The sequence below is a fragment of the Salmo salar genome, chromosome 01 (genome assembly GCF_965601325.2).
Source record: "Salmo salar chromosome 01, fSalSal1, whole genome shotgun sequence".
Classification (NCBI taxonomy): domain Eukaryota; kingdom Metazoa; phylum Chordata; class Actinopteri; order Salmoniformes; family Salmonidae; genus Salmo; species Salmo salar.
In genome coordinates, this window is record NC_138291.1 from 169656355 (window position 1) to 169679877 (window position 23523).

The following is a 23523-nucleotide window of genomic DNA, read 5'->3' on the forward strand; positions in this document are numbered from 1 at the left end:
AAAATTCTGTACTTCCTCAATAATTAGACTATTAGCTGGAAAACCCACTATTTTATAAACAAACTAGTGGGCGTCTCCAGTTTTACCCTTAACTTTGGTCAGTCGCTCCTGGTTCTGTTTTTAGGTTTCAGCTTGCAGAAATGGCCAGCTAGTTAGTGCACATGGTTGAGTTTATCTGATGTTCAGTCAAAGCTGTCTCCTTCTTTTCGAGGGCAAACAAACCATTGTTAAAAGGATTGCTCATGGTCATGCGTCTGAGTTCGCAAACACCCATATTAGCTTAGTTTCCTGGGTCTACTGACCGACCCTGGTTATTAGAATTGTTTTATTTGCCTTCTCCTATTCTCAAAGTATCTCTATATAACACTATACTCAAATTGCTGTCACTCGATTTAGTTTATGGCAGTCAACTTCCACTTGGCACTATAATCCACTCTTTGACACCTTTTTGCTACCAACAAGAGACTGTTCAATATAGTATAAAACCTAATGCTCTAAAAATACAGTCTGGTCCAAAATTGTCACCCTTAATAAAGATGATAAATACTGTGTCAAATAAATAAATGTTGTTTAACATGTAATGTTTTTTATTCTAAAAAAAGATGGTAGTCAAATTTATTGGCACCCCTGTTTAATACCTCACCTTGTGAGGATAATGACATTGAGCCTTTTTCTAAAATGTTTTATGAGATTGGAGAACACATTAGTAGGGATCTTAGACCATTCCTCCATACAGAATATTTTCAGATCCTTCATCGTTTGTTTGTTCTTATGGACTGTCCTCTTCAATTCAAACCACAGGTTTTCAATGGGGTTCAAGTCCAGAGACTGAGATGACCATTGAAAATGTATATTTTTGTGGTCAGTTAAGCTTATTTTTGTGGATTTTGATTGGTGCTTGGGGTTATTGTCTTGCTGGAAGATCGACTATTTTGCGTCCTGGGGTCCTTGTTAAGGTCAACGGCATCATGAACATTACCCAGTACCAGGACATTTTAGCCAAAAACCTGGTTGCCTCTGCCAGGACGCTTAAACTTGGCAGCAAATTGATCTTCCAGCCTAATCTTTCTTCCCCAAGCACACACCAAAATCCACAAAGAAATGCTTAATTGACCACAAACTCAAGATTTTGCAATGCCCATCTGTCTCCAGACTTGAACCCCACTAAAAACCAGTGATTTGAAATGAAGAGAACAGTCCATAAGCGCAGACGAAGGATGTCAAGGATCTGGAAATTTTCTGTATGGAGGAATGGGTTTCCCAAAGTCAGTACTGGGACCCCCTCTCATGCTGCAAGTTTTGTTTTTTGCTGTAGCACTACACAGCTGATTGAAATAATCGAAGCTTGATGATGAGTTTGGTTATTTGAATCAGCTGTGTAGTGCTAGGACAAAAACCAAAACGTGCACCCAGGGGGGGCCCCAGGATCTAGTTAGGGGAAACCCTGGTCTAAGATCCCTCCCAATGTGCTTTCCAATCTCATAAAACATTTAGAAAAAGGCTCAGTGCCGTTATCCTCGCAATGTGAGGTATTGATGACATCCCATATGGATGTCGATTTAAGGCAGCCCCCCGCACCTCTCTGATTCAGAGGGGTTGGGTTAAATGCGGAAGACACATTTCAGTTGAAGGCATTCAGTTGTACAACTGACTAGGTATAGCCCTTTCCCTTTCCTTTATTGAAAACAGGGGTGCCAATAATTTTGACCCCTATCTTTTTGAGAAAAAAGTATTACTTGTTAAAAAAAAGTATCTTTCTCTGAGCAATTGTATTAGTATAATTTTCAAATTTTGAGTATACAATATAGCTCAATATTTGTATTTATTTTTGTACATTTTGCTCATCTTTATCAAGGGTGCCAATAATTTTGGACCCATCTTGACGAAGACAGGTGAATCATGCTTAGTTTGCAATGGGAAGGACACTTTCCCCCTCCCACAGTGATGGCCCAGTTGTCCCCAAAAGTAGGAATATTGGTAGGCAAGTTAGTGTCCGGCTTAAAGAACTTCACATGCACTGTAACGAGTGTCGTGTGTGGAGGACCAAGACGCAACAAGGAAGTGTATACTCTTCTCTTTTTAATATATAAGAAGGAGAAACAAAATAAACACGTATACAATTAACAGAAACGACACTAACCGTTTTGTCAGGTGACAAGCACAAAACAGAATACAACTACCCACAATCCACAATACAAACACACCCCTAATTATAGGACCTTCAATCAGAGGCAACGATAGACAGCTGCCTCCAACTGAAGGCCCCAACACCAATTAACTAAACATAGAAATACAAATGACTAGACAGAACATAGAAATAAACTAACATAGAACAATAACCAAAACCCTGGACTAATAAATCAAATACCCCTCTACCTGGACACATACACAAAACCACCCTGAACCACATAAAACAAAATCCCCCCAAGATCATCTATCTTTAACTGTTGGCTGCGTTTTACCCAGAAGCCACTGCTGGCCATCAGCCAACTGCTCAAGGAGACCTAAGATTTGCTCTATTTATTGAATCATAAGGAGGAGACACACACTTCTCAGGAAAGGACTGGTAGGAGTTAACCTAACGTAGCAGGCGTAAAAGAAACGCCTGAAACTAGATCCCCTACATACTGGTCTTGACCAGAAGATTAAATAACTGTTTGGAGATTCTCTTCTGAACTGTTCAACCAATCCAGTAAATGTGGAGGAGGAGTTAAGATGGAGTGTCGCCTTGTTAATGTCCAAAAGCGGAAGTCTCGTCACAGGCTCTCTTTCTATTTCCCCTGAAAACCGGATGCATCCGGTTGTTGGGGACACGGCAGAGGCTAGGTAGGAGTTAAAAAGGGGCTGGATTGTTAGAAACACAATAGTCCTAGAATATATAGATATATTGGACCTGTATTTAGGTAATCTACTCTATAAACCTGATGTGATAACCTAAAAGTCTAACATAAGGAGTTACACTAATAACAAAGAGTTATTCTTTCACCTGTCCCCTAACATGGCCCCCAAAGGTCAGAAGCTCAGATATTTTTGGAAATGCACAGAACCATACACACACCCCTACACTCATGGAAATGCACACACAACCATGTGAGTCAGTCCTCATAGATTCAGCTGGCCCAGACCCACTCATAAACTCCTCACCCAAAGTTCATAACTGTGAGTCAAGATTGACTTTAAATCGCTGAGAAGAACTCCCAGGCCTAGCTCCACCTTTTTAATAGAGGCTCTTCCTTGGCTCAGAGCCCATTGGGGTAGGGGTTAATGATTGAAATGCACTCAGCTCCACATGCATTTCTCAACGCCTTCAGCTCAATGGCTCGGACAGCCCGTATGCTCTTTCCGCCAGGCTTGAGTTAGAGTTCAACGTGGCTGTGATGGTCTAAACACTCCACACTAATGGATCAGGTGATGCCCACCATATGACCACTCTGGAGCAAACAAGACCCAGATGGCTGTCACCTTCCCCTCACTGACCTACACGCCTGTCCTCAAATCACTCGGTCCATCTCTTTCTCGTGGCTCACCTTTGTCATAGTTTTAACTAAATTTAGGCTATAATTTCCCCTTGCCTTGAATCCTCCATGTTTTTGTTTTTTTAACAGCTGTATCCTTGACTCACCTGTCTTGTCTTCAACCTGTATGTAAGTTGATATTTAATCCTTATCTAAATGTAAAATGCCTCTTTCTCATCTGACAGAAAATAGTGAAAGCGGGAGACAAGGACCTGGACGGCCAGCTGGACTTTGAGGAGTTTGTCCACTACCTGAGAGACCACGAGAAGAAGCTTCGGCTGGTCTTCAAGAGCCTGGACAAGAAGAACGATGGTACGATGGAACACAGGCTGGAGCCACTCAACCACTGCCTGTGTTAACTTCTATCACTACCAGTTACACTTAAACCACTGTTTAGCCTTCAAAGTGCTATAACGTACTAATCACTTGGGCAGTTGGGGGGAAAATGATGCATTGGGTTAAGCTGTGCATACATAATGACATACTATAACTGAGGAAATTCTGCATTTATGTCTATTACATTTGATGTAGTATTCTATAAGCTGGTATTAAAAGCTTAGTGATATAATATCCGGTTAATGAGATGATATCATCATAATTCAAGCACATTGCGAGTGGTCGATGTTGATGTTTACTCTTTTGCCCCACAGGTCACATTGACTCGCAGGAAATCATGCAGTCCCTTCGAGACCTGGGGGTTAACATCTCTGAGCAGCAGGCTGAGAAGATCCTCAAAAGGTGAGGCTGTCAACCTGGGCTGACGAGTCTCCCGTCTCACCAACACTCCTGTCTAAACTAATGGCTCGTAATGTCCAGCATGCATTTAGTCTCTGACTGTCTCTACTTCTCTCTCCTCTCAAATTCAGATTGCTTTGACATGACATACAATTTCTAGATATTACCAAAGCAATATAGTGGTACAGCATTTCAGTAAATGCAGTACAATGCAATGAGGATAATGAAATCCAGTTAATTTCAGTAGTAATAATAGTACATATAATCATGTGTGCAGGTTCAACACTACTGATGTTGTATTGTGTAATCTTCGGTTGAAGATCCTCGGGGGAGAAATCCTCTCTCTCCCCATTTCTCTATTTCATCTTTAATTCCCGAATGGCTGACTGGTCGCAGTCAGTGTCGTCCATTTACCACTGCCAGGGTCGACTGGGTAACCCGAGTCCACCAGAACATTCCACAGAAGTATTGGTGTTTCCCTCGATTACTCTGTTAGTCCTGGTCAGAGTTGCCACTCCAGTCCTATCTTGTCTTACCTGATGGCTTTTTTGAGGCTTGCCCTTTCAGGGTTCTCCCCAGGATTTTTTAACAAGGTGGTGCTGCTGAGTACGGCGGCAGGAGAGGCCCGTACACCTGTTACTGCCATTTCCTGCAATCTAGAGAAAATGTTTTGCCATATATTCAGTACCAGTCAAAAATTGGACACGCCTACTCATTCAATTTTCTTTTTTATTCTTGACTATTTACTACATTGTAGAATAATGTCAAAATATTGTTTATATATTATACTCTTCAAAGTAGCCACCATTTGCCTTGATGACAGCTTTGCAGACCAGCTTCACCTGGAATGCTTTTCCAACAGTCTTGAAGGAGTTGCCACATATACTGAGCACTTGTTGGCTGCTTTTCCTTCACTCTGCGGTCCAACTCATCCCAAACCATCTCATTTGGGTTGAGGTCGGTGATTGTGGAGGGCAGGTCATCTGATGCAGCACTCCATCACTCTCCTTCTTGGTCAAATAGCTCTTACACAGCCTGGAGGTGTGTTTTGGGTCATTGTCCTATTGAAAAACAAATGATAGTCCCACTAAGCTAAAACCAGATGGATGGCGTATCGCTGCAGAATGCTGTGGTAGCCATGCTGGTTAAGTGTGACTTGAATTCTAAATAAATCACAGTGTCACCAGTAAAGCACCATCACACCTCCTCCATGCTTCACGGTGGGAATCACAAATGCGGAAATCATCCTTTCACCAACTCTTTGTCTCACAGACACGGCGGTTGGAACCAAAAATCTCACATTTGGACTCATCCGACCAAAGGATAGATTTCCACCGGTTTAATGTCCATTTCTCATGTTTCTTGACCCAAGCAAGTCTATTCTTATTATTGGTTTCCTTTTGTAGGGGTTTCTTTGCAGCAATTCGACCATGAAGGCCTGATTCACGCAGTCTCCTCTGAGATGTGTCTGTTACTTGAACTCTGTGAAGCATTTATTTGGGTTGCAATTTCTGAGGCTGGTAACTACAATGAACTCATCCTCTGCAGCAGAGGTAACTCTGGTGTCTCTCTCTTTCCTGTGGCGGTCCTCTTGAAAACCAATTTCATCATAGCACTTGATGTTTTTTTCGACTGCACTTGAAGAAACTTGAATAGTTCTTGAAATTTACCGCGTTGACTGACCTTCATGTCTTAAAGTAATGATGGACTGTCGTTTCTCTTTGCTTATTTGAGCTGTTCTTGCCATAATATGGACTTGGTCTTTTATCATATAGGGTTATCTTCTGTATACCACCCCTACCTTGTCACAACACAACTTATTGGCTCAAACGCATTAAGAAGGAAAGAAATTCCACAAATTAACTTTTAACAAGGCACACCTGTTAATTGAAATGAATTCCAGGTGACTACCTCATGAAGCTGGTTGAGAGAATGCCAAGTGTGCAAAGCTGTCAAGGAAAAGGGTGGCTACTTTGAGTAATCTCAAATATAAAATATGTTTTGATTTGTTGAACACTTTTTTTGATTACTACTTGATTCCATATTTGTTATTTCATAGTTTTGATGTCTTCACTATTATTCTACAATGTAGAAAATAGTACAATTTAAAGAAACCCTGGAATGAGTAGGTGTGTCCAAACTTTTAACTGGTACTGTATATACTTTTTTTTTTACATAGTGGCGCAGCGCCCCTCTTAAATTCTTTGGGGAGAACCCTGCCTTTTACAGTTCTAAGGACCCACATGTTTAATATGTGCAAGGCATATTGATAAGCGGAGGAAACTACAATGATTTACTCTAGTTGAGATAAAGTTAGCCTTATGTCCTTCTGACTGTGAAGTTGTTTTAATACCAGGAAGTAGATCTATTTTACTTGCATGTTACATATTAAGCCATTTTTCACCACGTCCAATATGGATATCATGAAATCACTAAGAGTAGTTGGTTTTATTCCATCCATTTGAAAGATTCTTCCTCAGGCATTAGTTAGGGTGGGCATTATGACATCACCACCAGAGCCCCCCTCGTTCTTTTGTAGTTCTAATTGTGTGTTTATGTGCATGTCCCTGCCCTCCCCCTTTCTGTGCCTCCCCTCTCCTTTCTCTCCCCTTCTCTTTCGCCCTCTTGCTGGTCTCAGAATAAGGAAGGGCCTTGTCTGGGCCCCTATCATGTAGTAAGTAATGGAATCATCTCCGTCTGCTTGCCCTGCCTCACAAACGCACATCGTCTTCTTCGCTTCGTATTTGACTCTGTTTGTTTCTGCCCTCTCCTCAAGTTTTATTTAATTGTTACAAAGAAAGCCACAGCAAAAACCTGCAGCCCTTTAATTGCTTATAAAAAGCCCAAATTAAGAAGATTACTGAAAGATTCCCATAACCCAACACAGAAAATGCCCATGGCATGCTTAAATTTGGAAAGTAAAAAAGCAGCACTTAAAAGCATTTATAATCTTATCAGAAAGTTGTGCATGTGTGAGCTTACTGACACTGAATTCAGGCACACGCCCACACATAGACGGTCTGGTGAAACAAAAGAGAAGCGGCGCTGTAAAAAGCTATGTTGTAATGGTTCTGGTCTTTTCTGTTTTCTCTGTCAACAGCATGGACAAGAACGGCACGATGACCATCGACTGGAACGAGTGGAGAGACTACCACCTGCTGCACCCTGCTGATAACATTCCTGAGATCATCCTGTACTGGAAACACTCTACGGTAAGATGGGAAAACTGCATGTTTTCCTCTCAGGGTTGTTCAAAAGCAAATTTTGTTTTTCATTGGTTGTTTAAATTTAGTTTTTCATTTAAGTAAAATGAGTGGTCCTGTATGGCACAGTTGGTAGAGCATGGTGCTTGCACCACCAGAGTTGTGGGTTCGATTCTCGGGGCAACCCATTCGTAAAAATGCACGCATGACTGTAATTTGCATTGGATAAAAGCGTCTATATGGCGGCGTGAACGCCATGCTCTACCAATATTAAAACTACTAGGACTGTATGTTGACACGTTTGTCTTATGTCCTTTCTCTTCCAATTGAATAGCAGAGTAGTGTTCATATATTATTAATAGTCCCACAGATACAAACACATTCTCTATGCCCCAACCATATTAGCCGTCTAGGCCCTGACCAGGGTTCCCGGAAAGACTCCCTAGAGGAGCCAAACTGGTCAGTGTGATCCTGCTTAACCAGACCAGATCAGCTACTGCTGACGTCAATAAGCTGGTCTTTCTGCTATTGTATCCCGTTAGGCCAGACAGTCAGACCTGTAGATCAAATCCAAATTATTTGCCACGTGCGCCGAATACAAGTGTAGACTACTGTGAAATGCTTACTTACAAGCCGTTAACCAACAGTGCAGTTAAAGAAAAATAAAATATTTACCAAGTAGGTTAAAATGAAAAGTAATAATAAAAAGTAACACAATAAGAATAACAATAACGAGGCTATATGTCAATGTACATTTTAATGAATTGTTCAGCAGTCTAATGGTTTGGGTGTAGAAACTGTTGAGGAGCCTTTTGGTCCTAGACTTGGCGCTCCGGTACCGCTTGCCGTGCGGTAGCAGAGAGATCTGTCTAACTTTGGTGACTGGAGTCTCTGACAAAGATCATAGTGGAGATTCAGTTCACACACTCGTCATTCACACACTCGTGGTCCATATGTGACCGACCTGACTTGATTTGGTCTTATGTAGCAAAATTTGAAATTGTGTTTTTTATATTGGATAAAAGTAGACTCAGAGCTAGAAAATTGTATATCATACACTACAGTTGAGGAACGATGGGAAAGTAATTCTCATTTGAATGTTAATACATTTCTAACCCCACTTTTGAGAAAATGGTCCTTGAATGTTTTGTAACACCTACTGGAGAGCTCTTTGTCTACACCCATTCTGCATCGTTCACACCCTCTTAAGCCTTAGCCCCACCCATCTCTTTAAGGATTCACGTGAGGCCACGTGCTAAACAGAGTGAGTACGGTAGTGTACTAAACAACCAAAGATTTCAAGACTAAAGTCTGGTTTATACTACGTCTATCGACATGTCTGTAGACAGTTGTCACACTGACATCATGAACATTCTATTGTCGCCCGACATCAAACTTGTCGTTATGAAAAAGTATAAACACAAAAATGACAGGCTGCAAGACATCAGCAGCCTGGTGGTCCAAAATTGAATATCTGGTGTATTTTAACACCAATAAGTCCATCCAGTCAATCTAGCAAACGAGGCAACTAAAAGCAACTTTCTAAACAATGTTTTTGTTTGTTTCTGGCTAGCGAGTCAGTCGGATAATGTTAGCTAGCTAAACCGTATGCTTTAACTTTCAATGAAAACGACTTTCATTAAAAAAAAAGCTGCGTTAGACAGGATTACCTACACATACTGAGCAGCTCATGTTATAGACAGAAGCATGCTACATGGCAGACCAATCCGAACTCATCTCCCGGCATGTCCAGCCCATCCATTATGCCAGCCAATCATGGCTTGCGGGAAAGTTCCCATCTTTTTCTGTGGCTAAAACAACTAGTCTCATAATTGGAACAATTTTATTCATATTTACAGATGGCATACAAGTTTGTTATTAAGGCACATGAAAGTTCACATGTTCCAGAAGGCATTTCTGCCAAAAAAACGCATTTTGCTAAAAAAAATAAAAAATAAGAATTTGGGTTTCAAATGCCTCTCCTGTGAAGTAGTGACGTGCAACATACGCCTAGTTTCTTAAAACGAGCCACATACTGGAGCTAGGCTTAGGCGGTATCCAGATTGTCATACCTTTTATACTGACCTTGTGCCATGCTGAGATATACGGTAATACCGGCACTGAACACGATCACTGTTTTCAAACCCCACAGTCTCTGTAATCCATAGATTAGCAATGCTAAAAGGTAAAATGCTAACTAAATGCTAGCTAGAGCCTTGTGAACATTTTATTTGACCTAAACTATTTGCAGGACAGATACCCCAGCTCAAAAGTCCATAGTGTAATTAGATCTTACACCTGGCACTTGCTGCACAACACTGAGTGACTCCCAAGGCTCTGGTTTCTCGTCGTTGTGTGCTTGTAAACATGACTGGGGACTACCGGTAAGCTTCATAATGAAAAATCATGAAATGAACGCGATCTTCTTTATCTGCTAACGTATTGCACAAGTTGACTGCAGGTATTTACTTTAAAAGCAGCTTCAAATATTCACATTTATTAAAACACTTCAAATAAATAGTTTCAACGGTATTGACAGTATTAAAAAATGATCCCATGGCTATTTCCAAATACCCCGGTATGTAGTATATATGGTAAACACTGGACCATAAGGAGTACCGTCACTTATATGTAAATTACAGTTTGGAGCAGGATGCCTTTTAACTACTATCACAAGGAATCTTATATCCTGGTCGGTTAGACCCGCTATCATTGTGAATCTTATATCCTGGTCGGTTAGACCCGCTATCATTGTGAATCTTATATCCTGGTTGGTTCGACCCACCATCACGGTGAATCTTATATCCTGGTCGTTTCGCCCTGCCATCACGGTACGTTTGCATGTGACAAATGTTTTTATTTTTAATTTTGATAAATAAAATGTTTTTAAACTACAGTAGGCAAGTCAGTTGAGAACAAATTCTAATTTACAATGTTGGCGTACCCCGGCCAAACCCTAACTGGACGACACTGGGCCAATTGTGTGCCCCCCTATGGGACTCCCTGTCACGGCCGGTTGTGATACAGCCTGGAATCGAACCAGGGTCAGTGGTGTCTTACACCGCTGCGCTACTCGGGAGCCCCACATGGGGGACCAGTGCTAAGTGGACTTAAACTTGAGGGGATTTGAAGGGGTTAAAAGCGGTTCTGCAGCTGAGATACAGTGGGTGTTATCACAATTTGTCGTGACCCCCACCTCCTTTTAAGAGCTCAAACTTAATTTCAAGGGACATTCCTGTTTAAATGATTGTAGGGTAGCGACTGGCTGATTCCCTGCAGGAGGTGGAACTTCTTCTAAAAACCCCTGATGCTTCTGTTCCTTAGAGGACCCCCCCTCTACAGTTGTCAACAAAGTTAAATGATTTCCCAATCGTTTGCTTATATATTTAAATAGTGTTTATACTGGGGTATGATACCGTGCTACGCCACTGCTTAGAACTTAACTAGAAGTTAAGTATAACTATAAGAAATCTAAGATGTGTCAAATAAATGATATGCAGCTCCAGCTGTGCATTTGGTTTACTAATTTGTTAGCTAAGTGGCTAGATGTTAAAATCAAGCTTCTTGGTTACAGCAGAGACTGAATGAATGAGTGACATTTTTTTTTTGTGTCAAATCGCCAGTTGGCAACCCATCCCTTACGGAATTAATTGACACACAAACAAACATTCAATCCCCTCCTGGATCAAGATCCCTGTTGCCTAAATAGTAGTATTTTAAATATAATTTAAGAAATAGTGCCCCTTGTGTGCACATTGAGTAATACCGTATACCCCAGTATGGTACAGAAACTGTATGAAAATGTGGATACCGTCCAACCCCATTCTGGATGATGATTGCATAATACTGTTGGTCACAGGGTAGAATAAGGAAAGCAGACCCACCAGTCCAACAACTCTGTATGTCAATCATGGGACCTCGCTGGAAGTGTGTATATGCCTCGTACTTCCCTCCCTCTTATCATGTCAGAGCAGCCTGTGCTACTCCTTATCCCTCCCATGTCCCAGAAAGTCTTATAGAACTTACCCAGACCGGATGTGGTGCTTCAGTGCTCATCTAATGCCCCAGGCAAGGCCCATAGTTGCCAGTTCAAGGCATAGCAGTCATTAGGTCATGATCATTGCCTTGAAATGGTACACACATACAATAGTCTTGGGCATCATGTTTGCAATTTTACATTGTTCAGATACAAGACCAGAAATTACTTGTAGATATAATTGTGACAAGTCTATATGATATATAATCTATACTACCGTTCAAAAGTTTGGGGTCACTTAGAAATGTTGGACAGAAAAAAATGTTGGTCCATTTTTAAAATAACATCAAATTGATCAGAAATACAGTGTAGACATTGTTAATGTTGTAAATTACTATTGTAGCTGGAAACGGCAGATTTTTAATGGAATATCTACATGGGCGTACAAAGGCCCATTACCAGCAACCATCACTCCTGTGTTCCAATGGCATGTTGTGTTAGCAAATCCAAGTTTATAATTTTAAAAGGCTAATTGATCATTAGAAAACCCTTTTACAATTATGTTAGCACAGCTGAAAACTGCAGTTCTGATTAAAGAAGCAATAAAACTGGCCTTCTTTAGACTAGTTGGGTATCTGGAGCATCAGCATTTGTGGATTAGATTCCCGGCTCAAAATGGGCAGAAACAAAGAACTATTCCTTGCGAGAAATTTCCAAGAAACTGAAGATCTCATACAACGCTGTGTACTACTCCCTTCAAAGAACAGCGCAAACTGTCTCTAACCAGAATAGAAAGAGGAATGGGAGGCCCCGGTGCACAACTGAGCAAAAGGACAAGTACATTAGAGTGTTTAGTTTGAGAAACAGACGCCTCACAAGTCCTCAATTGGCAGCTTCATTAAATAGTACCCGCAAAACACCAGTCTCAACGTCAACTGTGAAGATGCGACTCCAGGATGTTGACCTTCTAGGCAGAGTTCCTCTGTCCAGTGTCTGTGTTCTTTTGCCCATCTTAATCTTTTCTTTTTATTGGCCAGTCTGAGATATGGCTTTTTCTTTGCAACTCTGCCTAGAAGGCCAGCATCCCGGAGTCGCCTCTTCAACCCACAAATGCTGATGCTCCAGATACTCAACTAGTCTAAAGAAGGCCAGTTTATTGCTTCTTTAATCAGGACAACAGTTTTCAGGTGTGCTAACATAATTGCAAACGGGTTTTCAATTAGCCTTTTATAAACTTGGATTAGCTAACACAACGTGCCATTGGAACACAGGAGTGATGGTTGCTGATAATGGGCCTCTGTATCTAATATAATTATTGTATAGTTTTTTTTTTACAAACATCAACCCCCCCCCCCCCCCCCCCCCGCCCCACATAATACGCCTCAGGTTTTAGCCTCTAAAAGTATGCGGACGTCTGATAGAGCTGTTGAAGGTACTACTCAACAATGTACATGCACTGTAATGTGTGTGATTATTACACTGTACTTGCCTATGTTATTTCCATGTAAATACCTACGTGCCTTGTCGAACATCGCAAGACACGTTTTCGTTGACAGTGTTCATGGACATTTTGAAATGGGTTTGCCTATAGTTGTGTTGATATTGTTTAGGCCAGAGGAAAAACTCAATTGACCGGTCATCTTACCGGCACCTCTTTGTTTGTCCGTCAGATCTTCGATGTTGGGGAGAGTCTGATGGTCCCAGATGAGTTCACCGCCGAGGAGAAGAAGACTGGGATGTGGTGGCGACACCTAGTGGCTGGAGGGGCAGCCGGCGCCGTGTCTCGAACCTGCACAGCACCTCTGGACCGGCTCAAAGTGCTCATGCAGGTAAGGACACTTCCTTTGAGAAGATATGGCAAGAACTGACCTCACGCAAAAGGGACAAGAACTCGGTTCTTTGTGTTCACACTGCAAGTGAACCCGGATCCGCTTTAATGCAACGCTTCTTAGTTCACTTTAACTTTAAACAGCCAGTCAGGATTTTGTCTCACGTTAAAAACAAACTTCAGACCCTACTTCTACCCTAAACAGTAGTAATATCACGTATCTATGTGTTAGTCCTATAGACGGGTGCGTGCGCAACTATGGAGCAAAACAGACGGGGTTGGCTTAGATTGTTTATTGAAAGCATAAATATATTTGCACAATGAGCACTTGTCTCTCTTACATCGTTACAGTTGTTGGTTGGTTAGCTAGCTAGCGGAGTCAATCACCACCTTCCGGAGACACCTGAAACCCCACCTCTTTAAGGAATACATAGGATAGGATAAAGGAAACCTTTCTAACCCCCCCATAAAAGATTTAGATGCACTATTGTAAAGTGGTTGTTCCACTGGATATCATAAGGTGAATCCACCAATTTGTAAGTCGCTCTGGATAAGAGCGTCTGCTAAATGACTTAAATGTAAATGAATTTTTGCCATATTAGCATAGATGTGACATCAGTCAAAACACCTCAAAACAACATATGATATTAAGAACAAGATAAAACTATATGAAATGAACCACCTACGATTCCCTACATGGCAGCTTCTTGTCATTGTTGCTAGCTATCTGGCCATCCAGAATCACAACAACGCAGACTTCTGACGTTGTCAGCTAACCCGTCTATAGCAGAGAGACAATTGCATAAGGTCTGTCCTTAGGACACCGTTTCTGCTAGCAAGTGCAATTCCACTGATATGATGCACCAGGGATTGAGACACAGATGGGTGACATGGCAGAGTTCAGCTTTCTCACATTTCATTTTTTATTCAACCTTATTTATCCAGGTAGTATTATTGGGATGAAATCTATTTTTCAAGAGCGACCTGGTCCAACCAAGACAGCAGCAGGGGGGAACAATGTCTCAGACAAATATCCGACGTAACAACTTAGACATATACGCCATAAACAAATTATAGATGTAGACAAATATACATTATAATTACATACCCAGATCAATCCCTAAGGCCCGAGCTCACCCTCGGGTTGTAACGTGATTGGGTGGAAGAGAGCCAATGCAAGGGAATGTTCATGTGTGTCTGTTGGTCAATGATGTTAGCAGCGTGTGTTCCACCAGCAGAAGCAGACTGGCATAAATAACAGCTCAGAGTTTGTCTCTCTTTCTCGATCTGTTCATCCCTCGGTTCTTCACTCACATCCAGTTTTTTTTTATGAGCCGAGAGAGAAATTCTCATTCATTATAGCATAATCAGGGTAAGTACAATAACGGCAAAAGTCATGAAAATATGAACAATGTTATAAGGGGATTTTAGGATGTGAAGTTGCATCCAGTTCCTCCCTGTTACAATGCATTTCAATAACTTGAGTTCACATGCAACGTGGTGATTTGAATAATGTGAATTTTGTGTTGACTAAATTGTCTCTCGGCTTGGTCTCCAGGTTCACGCCACCCGTACCAACAGCATGTGCATCGCCGGCGGCTTCACCCACATGATCCGTGAGGGTGGCATGAGGTCGCTATGGCGAGGCAATGGCATGAACGTCATCAAGATTGCCCCCGAGTCGGCCATCAAGTTCATGGCTTACGAGCAGGTAAACCTATCGTTCAGCACCCTTACTTTGACATGACGGGACCCTTTCTAGTGTTGTCAATTGAAGCCAATGAAAGATGTGGTATCAACAGCTCTGTAATTTACGGTCCTTTGGGCAAAAAATGACTCCTTCAGACTCTGTCTAGAAACATACTCAGAGGAAAAATGTTAAGCAACTCGCTTAACAACTTTGTCTTAACTAGGTCCTCATGTCCTAGTTGTTCAGAACTGACACTAACAATAGTTGTTGTTGTCCAGATCAAACGGTTGATAGGCAGCAACCAGGAGACCCTGGGCATCCTGGAGAGGTTTGTGGCTGGATCCCTGGCTGGAGCCATCGCTCAGAGCAGCATCTACCCCATGGAGGTGTTAAAGACCCGCCTAGCCCTGAGGAAGACAGGACAGTTCTCTGGCATCGCTGACTGCGCCAAACACATCTTCCGGAAGGAGGGCATGGCCGCCTTCTACAAGGGCTACATTCCCAACTTGATAGGCATCATCCCCTACGCTGGCATTGACCTGGCCGTCTACGAGGTGGGTGGGTGTGAGTGAGTGAATGGAGGGAATTGAAAGGAAGTTGTTTAATACTATTAGTCTCACTGTCATTCTTATCTCTTGCTACCACACATCTACTTTCTCTACAACTAACCTCATTGTCTATTTCTTTCTCCCTTCTCCTTCCTCCATCCAGACTCTGAAGAACTCGTGGCTGCAGCGCTACGCCACAGACAGTGCAGACCCAGGGGTGTTTGTCCTTTTAGCCTGCGGTACCACTTCCAGCACCTGTGGCCAGCTGGCTAGCTACCCCCTGGCCCTGGTCAGGACCCGCATGCAGGCACAAGGTACGCCCTCTGCCCATTTCTATTTGGAGTTTCATAAGATCACTTGCATAGAATTAATTGGTGACAGTGTTGGTTCATGGACCAACCATAATCGGTGGTACAATGGAATGTGTTAATCGGGGATGCGTAATACGTCTGTCTCCGTACTGGTACAGGGGTAGTGTATTTTATTACAGATGTTATATATAGTTTCCATATCAGATAGTTGTCGACATTTTGAGATTTCCATACCCAACTACAACATTTTCTGTCAAGATTGAACTGCCAAAGGGGGAGGAGTTAGCCTGCAAAGTTCTGTCATACTTTCCAGGTCTATGCCCAAACAGTTTGAGCTTCTAATTTAAAAAATGTATCTCTCCAGAAATAAGTCTCTCGCTGTGCCCTGGTCACCATATGTGAATTGATTGCCCCCCATCTATCTTCAGAGTTCGTTCTGTTAGGTGACCTAAACTGGGATATGCTTAACACCCCGGCAGTCCTACAATCTAAGCTAGATGCCCTCAATCTCACACAAATTATCAAGGAACCCACCAGGTACAACCCTAAATCCGTAAACATAGATATTATCCTGACCAACTTGCCCTCCAAATACACCTCTGCTGTTTTCAATCAGGATCTCAGCGATCACTGCCTCTTTGCCTGCATCCACTATGGGTCCGCGGTCAAACGACCACCCCTCATCACTGTCAAACGCTCCCTAAAACACTTCTGCGAGCAGGCCTTTCTAATCGACCTGGCCTGGATATCCTGGAAAGATATTGACCTCACCCCGTCAGTCGAGGATGCCGTCGTTCTTTAAAAGTAATTTCCTCACCATCTTAAATTAGCATGCCCCTTTCAAAAAATGTAGAACTAAGAACAGATATAGCCCTTGGTTCACTCCAGACCTGACTGCCCTCGACCAGCACAAAAACATCCTGTGGCGGACTGCACTAGCATCCAAAAGTCCCCGCGATATGCAACTTTTCAGGGAAGTCGGGAACCAATACACGGAGTCAGTCAGGAAAGCAAAGGCTAACTTTTTCAAACAGAAATTTGCATCCTGTAGCTCTAACTCCAAAAAGTTCTGGGGCGCTGTAAAGTCCATGGAGAATAAGAGCAACTCCTCCCAGCTGCCCCCTGCGCTGAGGGTAGGTAACACTGTCACCACCGATAAATCCACAATAATCGAGAATTTCAATAAGAATTTCTCTACAGCTGGCCATGCTTTCCTCCTGGCTACCACAACCTCGGTCAACAGCTCCTCACCTCCCGCAGCTACTTGCCCAAGCCTCCCCAGCTTCTCCTTCACCCAAATCCAGATAGCAGATGTTCTGAAAGAGCTGCAAAACCTGGACCCGTACAAATCAGCTGGGCTAGACAATCTGGACCCTCTCTTTCTACAAATGATCTGCCGCCATTGTTGCAACCCCTATTACCAGTCTGCTCAACCTCTCTTTCATATCGTCTGAGATCCCTAAAGATTGGAAAGCTGCCGCAACACTCTAAACCCAAACTGTTATAGACCTATATCCATCCTGCCCTGCCTTTCTAAAGTCTTCGAAAGCCAAGTTAATAAACAGATCACTGACCATTTTGAATCCCACCGTACCTTCTCTGCTGTGTAATCAGGTTTTTGAGCTGGTCACTTGTGCACCTCAGCCACGCTCAAGGTACTAAACGATATCATAACCGCCATCGATAAAAGAAAGTACTGTGCAGCCGTCTTCATCGACCTGGCCAAAGGCTTTCGACTCTGTCAATCACCGTATTCTTATTGGCAGACTCAACAGCCTTGGTTTCTCAAATGACTGCCTCGCTTGGTTCACCAACTACTTCTCAGACAGAGTTCAGTGTGTCAAAGCGTAGGGCCTGTTGTCTGGACCTCTGGCAGTCTCTATGGGGGTACCACAGGGTTCAATTCTCGGGCCGACTCTTTTCTCTGTATATATCAACGATGTCGCTCTTGCTGCGGGTGATTCCCTGATCTACCTCTACGCAGACGACACCATTCTGTATACATCTGGCCCTTCTTTGGACACTGTGTTAACGAACCCCCAAACGCGCTTCAATACCATACAACACTCCTTCCGTGGCCTCCAACTGCTCTTAAACGCTAGTAAAACCAAATGCATGCTTTTCAACTGTTCGCTGCCCGCACCCGTCTGCCCGACTAGCATCACTACTCTGGACGGTTCTGACTTAGAATATGTGGACAACTACAAATAACTAGGTGTCTGGCTAGACTGTAAACTCTCCTTCCAGACTCATATTGAACATCTCCAATCCAAAATTAAATCTAGAATCGGCTTCCTATTTCGCAACAAAGCCTCCTTCACTCACGCCGCCAAACATACCCTCGTAAAACTGACTATCCTACCGATCCTCGACTTCGGTGATGTCATTTACAAAATAGCTTCCAATACTCTACTCAGCAAATTGGATGTAGTCTATCACAGTGCCATCCATTTTGTCACCAAAGCTTCTTATACCACCCACCACTGCGACCTGTATGCTCTAGTCAGCTGGCCCTCACTACATATTCGTCGCCAGACCCACTGGCTCCAGGTCATCTATAAGTCTATGCTAGATAAAGCTCCGCCTTATCTCAGTTCACTGGTCACGATAACAACACCCACCTCTAGCACTCGCTCCAGCAGGTACATCTCACTGGTCATCCCCAAAGCCAACACCTCCTTTGGCCACCTTTCCTTCCAATTCTCTACTGCCAATGACTGGAACGAATTGCAAAAATCGCTGAAGCTGGAGACTTATATTTCCCTCACTAACTTTAAACATCAGTTATCTGAGCAGCTAACCGATCGCTGCAGCTGTCCTTGGCCCATCTGTAAATAGCCCACCCAATCTACCTACCTCATCCCCATATTGTTTTTATTTACTTTTCTGCTCTTTTGCACACCAGTATTTCATCACCATCTGCTCATCTATCACTCAAGTGTTCATTTGCTAAATTGTAATTACTTCGCTACTATGGCCTATTTATTGCCTTGCCTCCTCACGCCATTTGCACACACTATATATAGACTTTTTCTTTTTTTTCTATTGTGTTATTGACTGTATGCTTGTTTATTCCATGTGTAACTCTGTGTTGTTGTTGTTTGTGTCACACTGCTTTGCTTTATCTTGGCCAGGGCGCAGTTGTAAATGAGAACTTGTTCTCACCTAGGTTTACCTGGTTTGATAAAGGTCAAATACATTTTTTTTAACTTTGTTTCCAGATCGGTACATCCCTAGTGTTGATGTGTATTTCTTGTCTCTCATCTATCTTCCTCTCATGTTGTGTCCCCTCAGCCACCATCGAGGGCGGTCCCCAGATGACCATGTCAGGGCTGTTTAAACACATCGTGAAGACTGAGGGTGTGTTCGGACTCTACCGGGGCCTGGCCCCCAACTTCATGAAGGTCATTCCAGCAGTCAGCATTAGCTACGTGGTCTACGAGAACCTCAAGATAAGCTTGGGGGTCGTGTCACGGTGAGGACCAGGAGGAAAGGGAGGGAGCACCTCCCCTAAAAGCCAAAGGGTTATTTTTTGCTTTTCTTTTTGGAGAGAAAAAGAGGAGAGCGAGGAGTAGGAGACTGAGTGGGAAGAGTTACCAAGCAGCGGAGCAGGTGACTCGGAAAGAAGGGGTTGTTGCTGGGATTGTTGGAAACGTTGTCTCATTCTGTGAATGTTATGAGGACAGGTGGGTCGAGGTGAATGGAAGGGGGAGATATATACTACAACACTAACAACTAAAACGGGGTTCTCCAACCCTGTTCCTGGAGAGCTACCGTCCTCAAAAACTCCAGGAGGGTAGCTCCAACCCCCCCACCAGGAACAGGGTTGGAGAACTTTAGACTAAAAGAAGTGATGGACAGATGTGGACAGACACTGTGACTTGGAGGGAGGTATGGGGATCCTCTCTCATAGATGTAACCTTTAATCATCATTATTTAATGTGTTATTTTGTCATCCAGGTTAACTAAAAAGCAATCTCTTCACTGGAACACCAACATTCTCCAACCAGCTTGAAGTTTGCTAATAATAATGTATTTAGGGACCAAGAAGCTGCTTTTGTTCGTGACTGTTGCATTGTGGCGGCTGTTGTATGTTTGTGGGAACTGGGGACTGACAAAATCAACTGGGGGAGCACATATCAAGTAAATGTTTGACCCTTCGTCCCATATTACTATCCTATAGGTGGCAGTATTGGTTAACCTATCTGGCTTGTGAAAGACAACCAAAGCCTAATTCACAAAAAGGGCTTTTTTGATTGTCATCTAAAATGTTCTTATGTATTATCTGTCCCCCTTTAACGCAGCACTCCCCAATTCTGCAACTATTAGGGCACTAGCTGTGGCAAATTTGTCTCGAGGGAGAAAAACCTCAACTCAGAATTTTGGTTGAACTGATTAATTCATGTATTGTTTTGCCCCATTCAAAAGAAATCCAAACTGTGGTTTATCTTTTTCTCATTGTTTGACTTGATAAGAATGTTAAACTGATTTGAACTGAAAAGGCGATGCAGGTTGAATGCCCATAGTGTCTTATTGTCCACTTAGTCTTAAAACAGCTGGTAAGAAGATGTGTGTGTCTTGATGCTAATTTATTTTCGTATTATAACCAGATATTTATTTAAATGTGGTCCGTACAGACAGCACTCAAATAATAGATGCTGCTAGCATATAAGTTTAGTTACAATAGTATAACAACATATTCAGCAACTGTTTATATATTGTATTTAGCAATTATGATGCAACACACTGATTAGCCTACCTATTGATCAAGGTTTGGGGTGTTACGTTGTCACTACCTGTTTAACATTTCGGACAGGAAGTCCTGATTTGACATTTGTTCCTTCGGACCTTCTCTGCATCTGAAGTCTACAGTCTGTAAATGTGTGAATTTCCAGGGTGCAGGATATTCCATGTCCCTTTTCAATAAGTCTGTGAGGGCGTAGTGGCGTAGTGCGGCCTTAGTCAAAGTGCATTACACTGGGAGACACCGCATCAGCAAGTGTGGGAGTGCTCTGTCCCCAGTGCTGCAGAATGGAGAAAAATATCTGCAATGGGACAGGGCAATGGTCTGTGTGAATGAGGACCTGTGTGCATGAGGTCTCTCGTTTTGCTCCATTACATTTAAACTGCAATGAGCAAACACTTCCACCACCAAGCTTCCTCTCACTACACTTAAACAAGAAACACTTAATAATGCACTTTAAGGTAATTTTCTTTAACTTCAACCAGACTTGAATCTTTTTTTTTTACACAAATCAAATGAGTGATCGCTAGCATTGCATTGTGATGCTTTTTATCATACATTTGACTGAAATGATTAATATTAAAGGCCCAGTGCAGTCAAAAACAAGATATTCTTGTATTTTATATGTATATTTCCACACTGACGTTGGAATAATACTGTGAAATTGTGAAAATTATAATGCCCTTTTAGTATAAGAGCTGTTTGAAAAGACTGCCTGAAATTACAGCTTGTTTTTTGGGGATGGAATTTGGCCTTCCATGGTGACATCACCATGCGGTAAATTAGTTAATAGACCAATAAAGAGTTCCAAACTTTTCTGCCCATAACAGCACATGTTCTGTTTTCCCCTCCTAACTCAGACCATTCCCAGACAGTCCTAGCAAAATTCTTGCTTGAGAAATTGCTTTTTGATAAGAAGCTATTTTTGTATATTTTTGATCATTTTAATTGAAAACAATCCCAGTAAGGTACTTAATTGTTACCCAGAAATGATTTGATATTGAGATAAAAATGGCTGCATTGGACCTTTTAATTGTTATATGGAGCATGAATCGAGGCTGATATGTTATTTGTTGTAAGGCTTAATGTCTCAAAAGCTGTTTGTCCTGTATGCTGAAGGCCTTATTTTACCTGAGATCCATGAATCGACTTTTTGATTCATGTACTCAGTTTCCAGAGGATGGAGAGAGAAATTGGTCTAAGTAATTTATTTTGTTCCATCCTCAGGGAGAATTTAGTAGTTCTGAAAAACACATTTTTCTCGTAATTCCCCCTGTCAATGTTTCCCAGTGTTCACTAGGCAGTGTCAGTTTCCCTAGTCTTCACTGTCCCCTCACTGCATGTATTTATAAAGGGGAACTTATATGCATAAACATGATGACACATGGTTGTCATTATTTGGCTAAAGGCTTTTTCTGCTTGGCACAGCTCCACAAAAATAAGTTTATCTTTTACAGTTTTGCTTTAGTGCAAATATCAGAGCCTGAATCCATATGTTCTGTCCACAAGAGGATGGAAAAGGCTGAGTCTGTAGTATTGTACTCCAACTAAGGATACCACTCCATACTGCCTGAAATGTAGCGCTTTCTCTTGCATTGACGAGCAGGCAATCAGACTCGTCGCTTTTGTAAACTTGAAATGCACTGCACATGGTCCCCCTGTTTATTGCTTTAGGCTGAAATGTATAGTATCTATATATTAGTCTTTTAGATGGTCTCTTTTGAATCAAACAGACTAAATACAGACTAAATCCTGAATATGTTTAGAAAAGTATTGAAAACAATTGTCCTTTTGTAGAAGAATGCATCTTTGTTGAAGGAATGTAAAGCTAAATGTATTCATGCTTATGTTTTAAAGTAACTCAATATTAGATTTTGTATTGAGTCCTGGTTTGAATTGACCACATCTGAATCACTTCACATCTTAAGCACTATACATAGATATTGCATAGCAAATGGAGGATCAATGACTGTCCCAGCCTGTACCAACCAGGCCTCATCATTGACATGGTGGAGAGGGAGGCACAGACTTCAAATGGGATAAAACATGAACGAACATGAAACTTGACACCTGCAACATATTTTATAATGCTTAGAAATTGTATCCCAGACAATAGAAGTGAGAAGAACATAGTGAAAATGTGTCAAATAATCTATTTACAGTGAGACTAAGACTTTGCTTTTGTTTGTCACTGTTGCGCTCGGATGGCAGCTGTGGTGTGTTTGTGGGGGAGACGAAAGCTACTGGCAGAGCCGGTATCTCTATGAAAAGTGAGCCTTCACCCTGCAGTACTTATGAATATCATATAGGTGTCAGTATTGGTCAACCTGGCTTGTGAAAGACCACCAAAATCAAGACAAAGGGATGATAGTCATCACACAGCCCTACACCTCCACAAACTTTACACATCATTTAATGGGAATATGCCATGCATGGTACAAAATACAATCTCCAAATGTGTATCTTGCACAGGGGAGAAAATGTAAATACATTTTGATGTCTAAACTTTCTGATCCTGATACATAATGGGGATTCACCCCGTTGTTTTACCAAAAAGGCTCAGACTTTTGTGTTTCCACAGCCCGGCTCTAGTGTATCGCTGGACCATGGCCTCAGTGGACCAGCTCTGACTTGGGACCAAGACAAGGCCACTGGTATTTTTCAGCTGGCATTTACATCATGTATTGCCCGTTGAGAGGCTTTGAAGTCACCGGTCGGACATATTGGCACTCCCCAGTAGGAGCAGTCCTCCTTTGGAATGAATGGAATTCTACAGTATTTCAATTAAATGTTTTAAGGAAAAAAATGACATGTATTTCAGTATTTTTTGTTGTAGTGGGGACAGTAACATTAGTAATCTAGCTCAGATATACTTTTAAAGTATGCATTAAGGTGTCTGTAATAGAATAAACATGTCAAATTAATGTAAACATGAATAAATGCAGTTCTATAGCTTCCAAAATATGTTTTACA

At 42.1% G+C, this 23523-nt stretch overlaps 1 protein-coding gene across 4 annotated transcripts in view; it reads left to right on the plus strand.

Annotated features, from left to right (window-relative positions):
• slc25a25b (solute carrier family 25 member 25b) overlaps positions 1–22420 on the plus strand; it is a 48204-nt gene extending 25784 nt beyond the window's left edge. For 2 of the 4 annotated variants that reach the window (XM_014143088.3, XM_014143109.3), the window contains exons 2-10: positions 3701–3827; positions 4166–4253; positions 6889–6924; positions 7351–7462; positions 13100–13258; positions 14816–14968; positions 15226–15501; positions 15659–15809; positions 19101–22420. In XM_014143088.3, coding sequence (XP_013998563.1) covers positions 3701–3827; positions 4166–4253; positions 6889–6924; positions 7351–7462; positions 13100–13258; positions 14816–14968; positions 15226–15501; positions 15659–15809; positions 19101–19285 — 1287 coding nt within the window. In that variant the 3' untranslated portion in view covers positions 19286–22420. The remainder of the gene's footprint in view (positions 1–3700; positions 3828–4165; positions 4254–6888; positions 6925–7350; positions 7463–13099; positions 13259–14815; positions 14969–15225; positions 15502–15658; positions 15810–19100) is intronic. The other 2 variants (XM_014143092.3, XM_014143116.3) reach the window with 1 other exon arrangement.
• The last annotated feature ends 1103 nt before the right edge of the window (positions 22421–23523 follow it).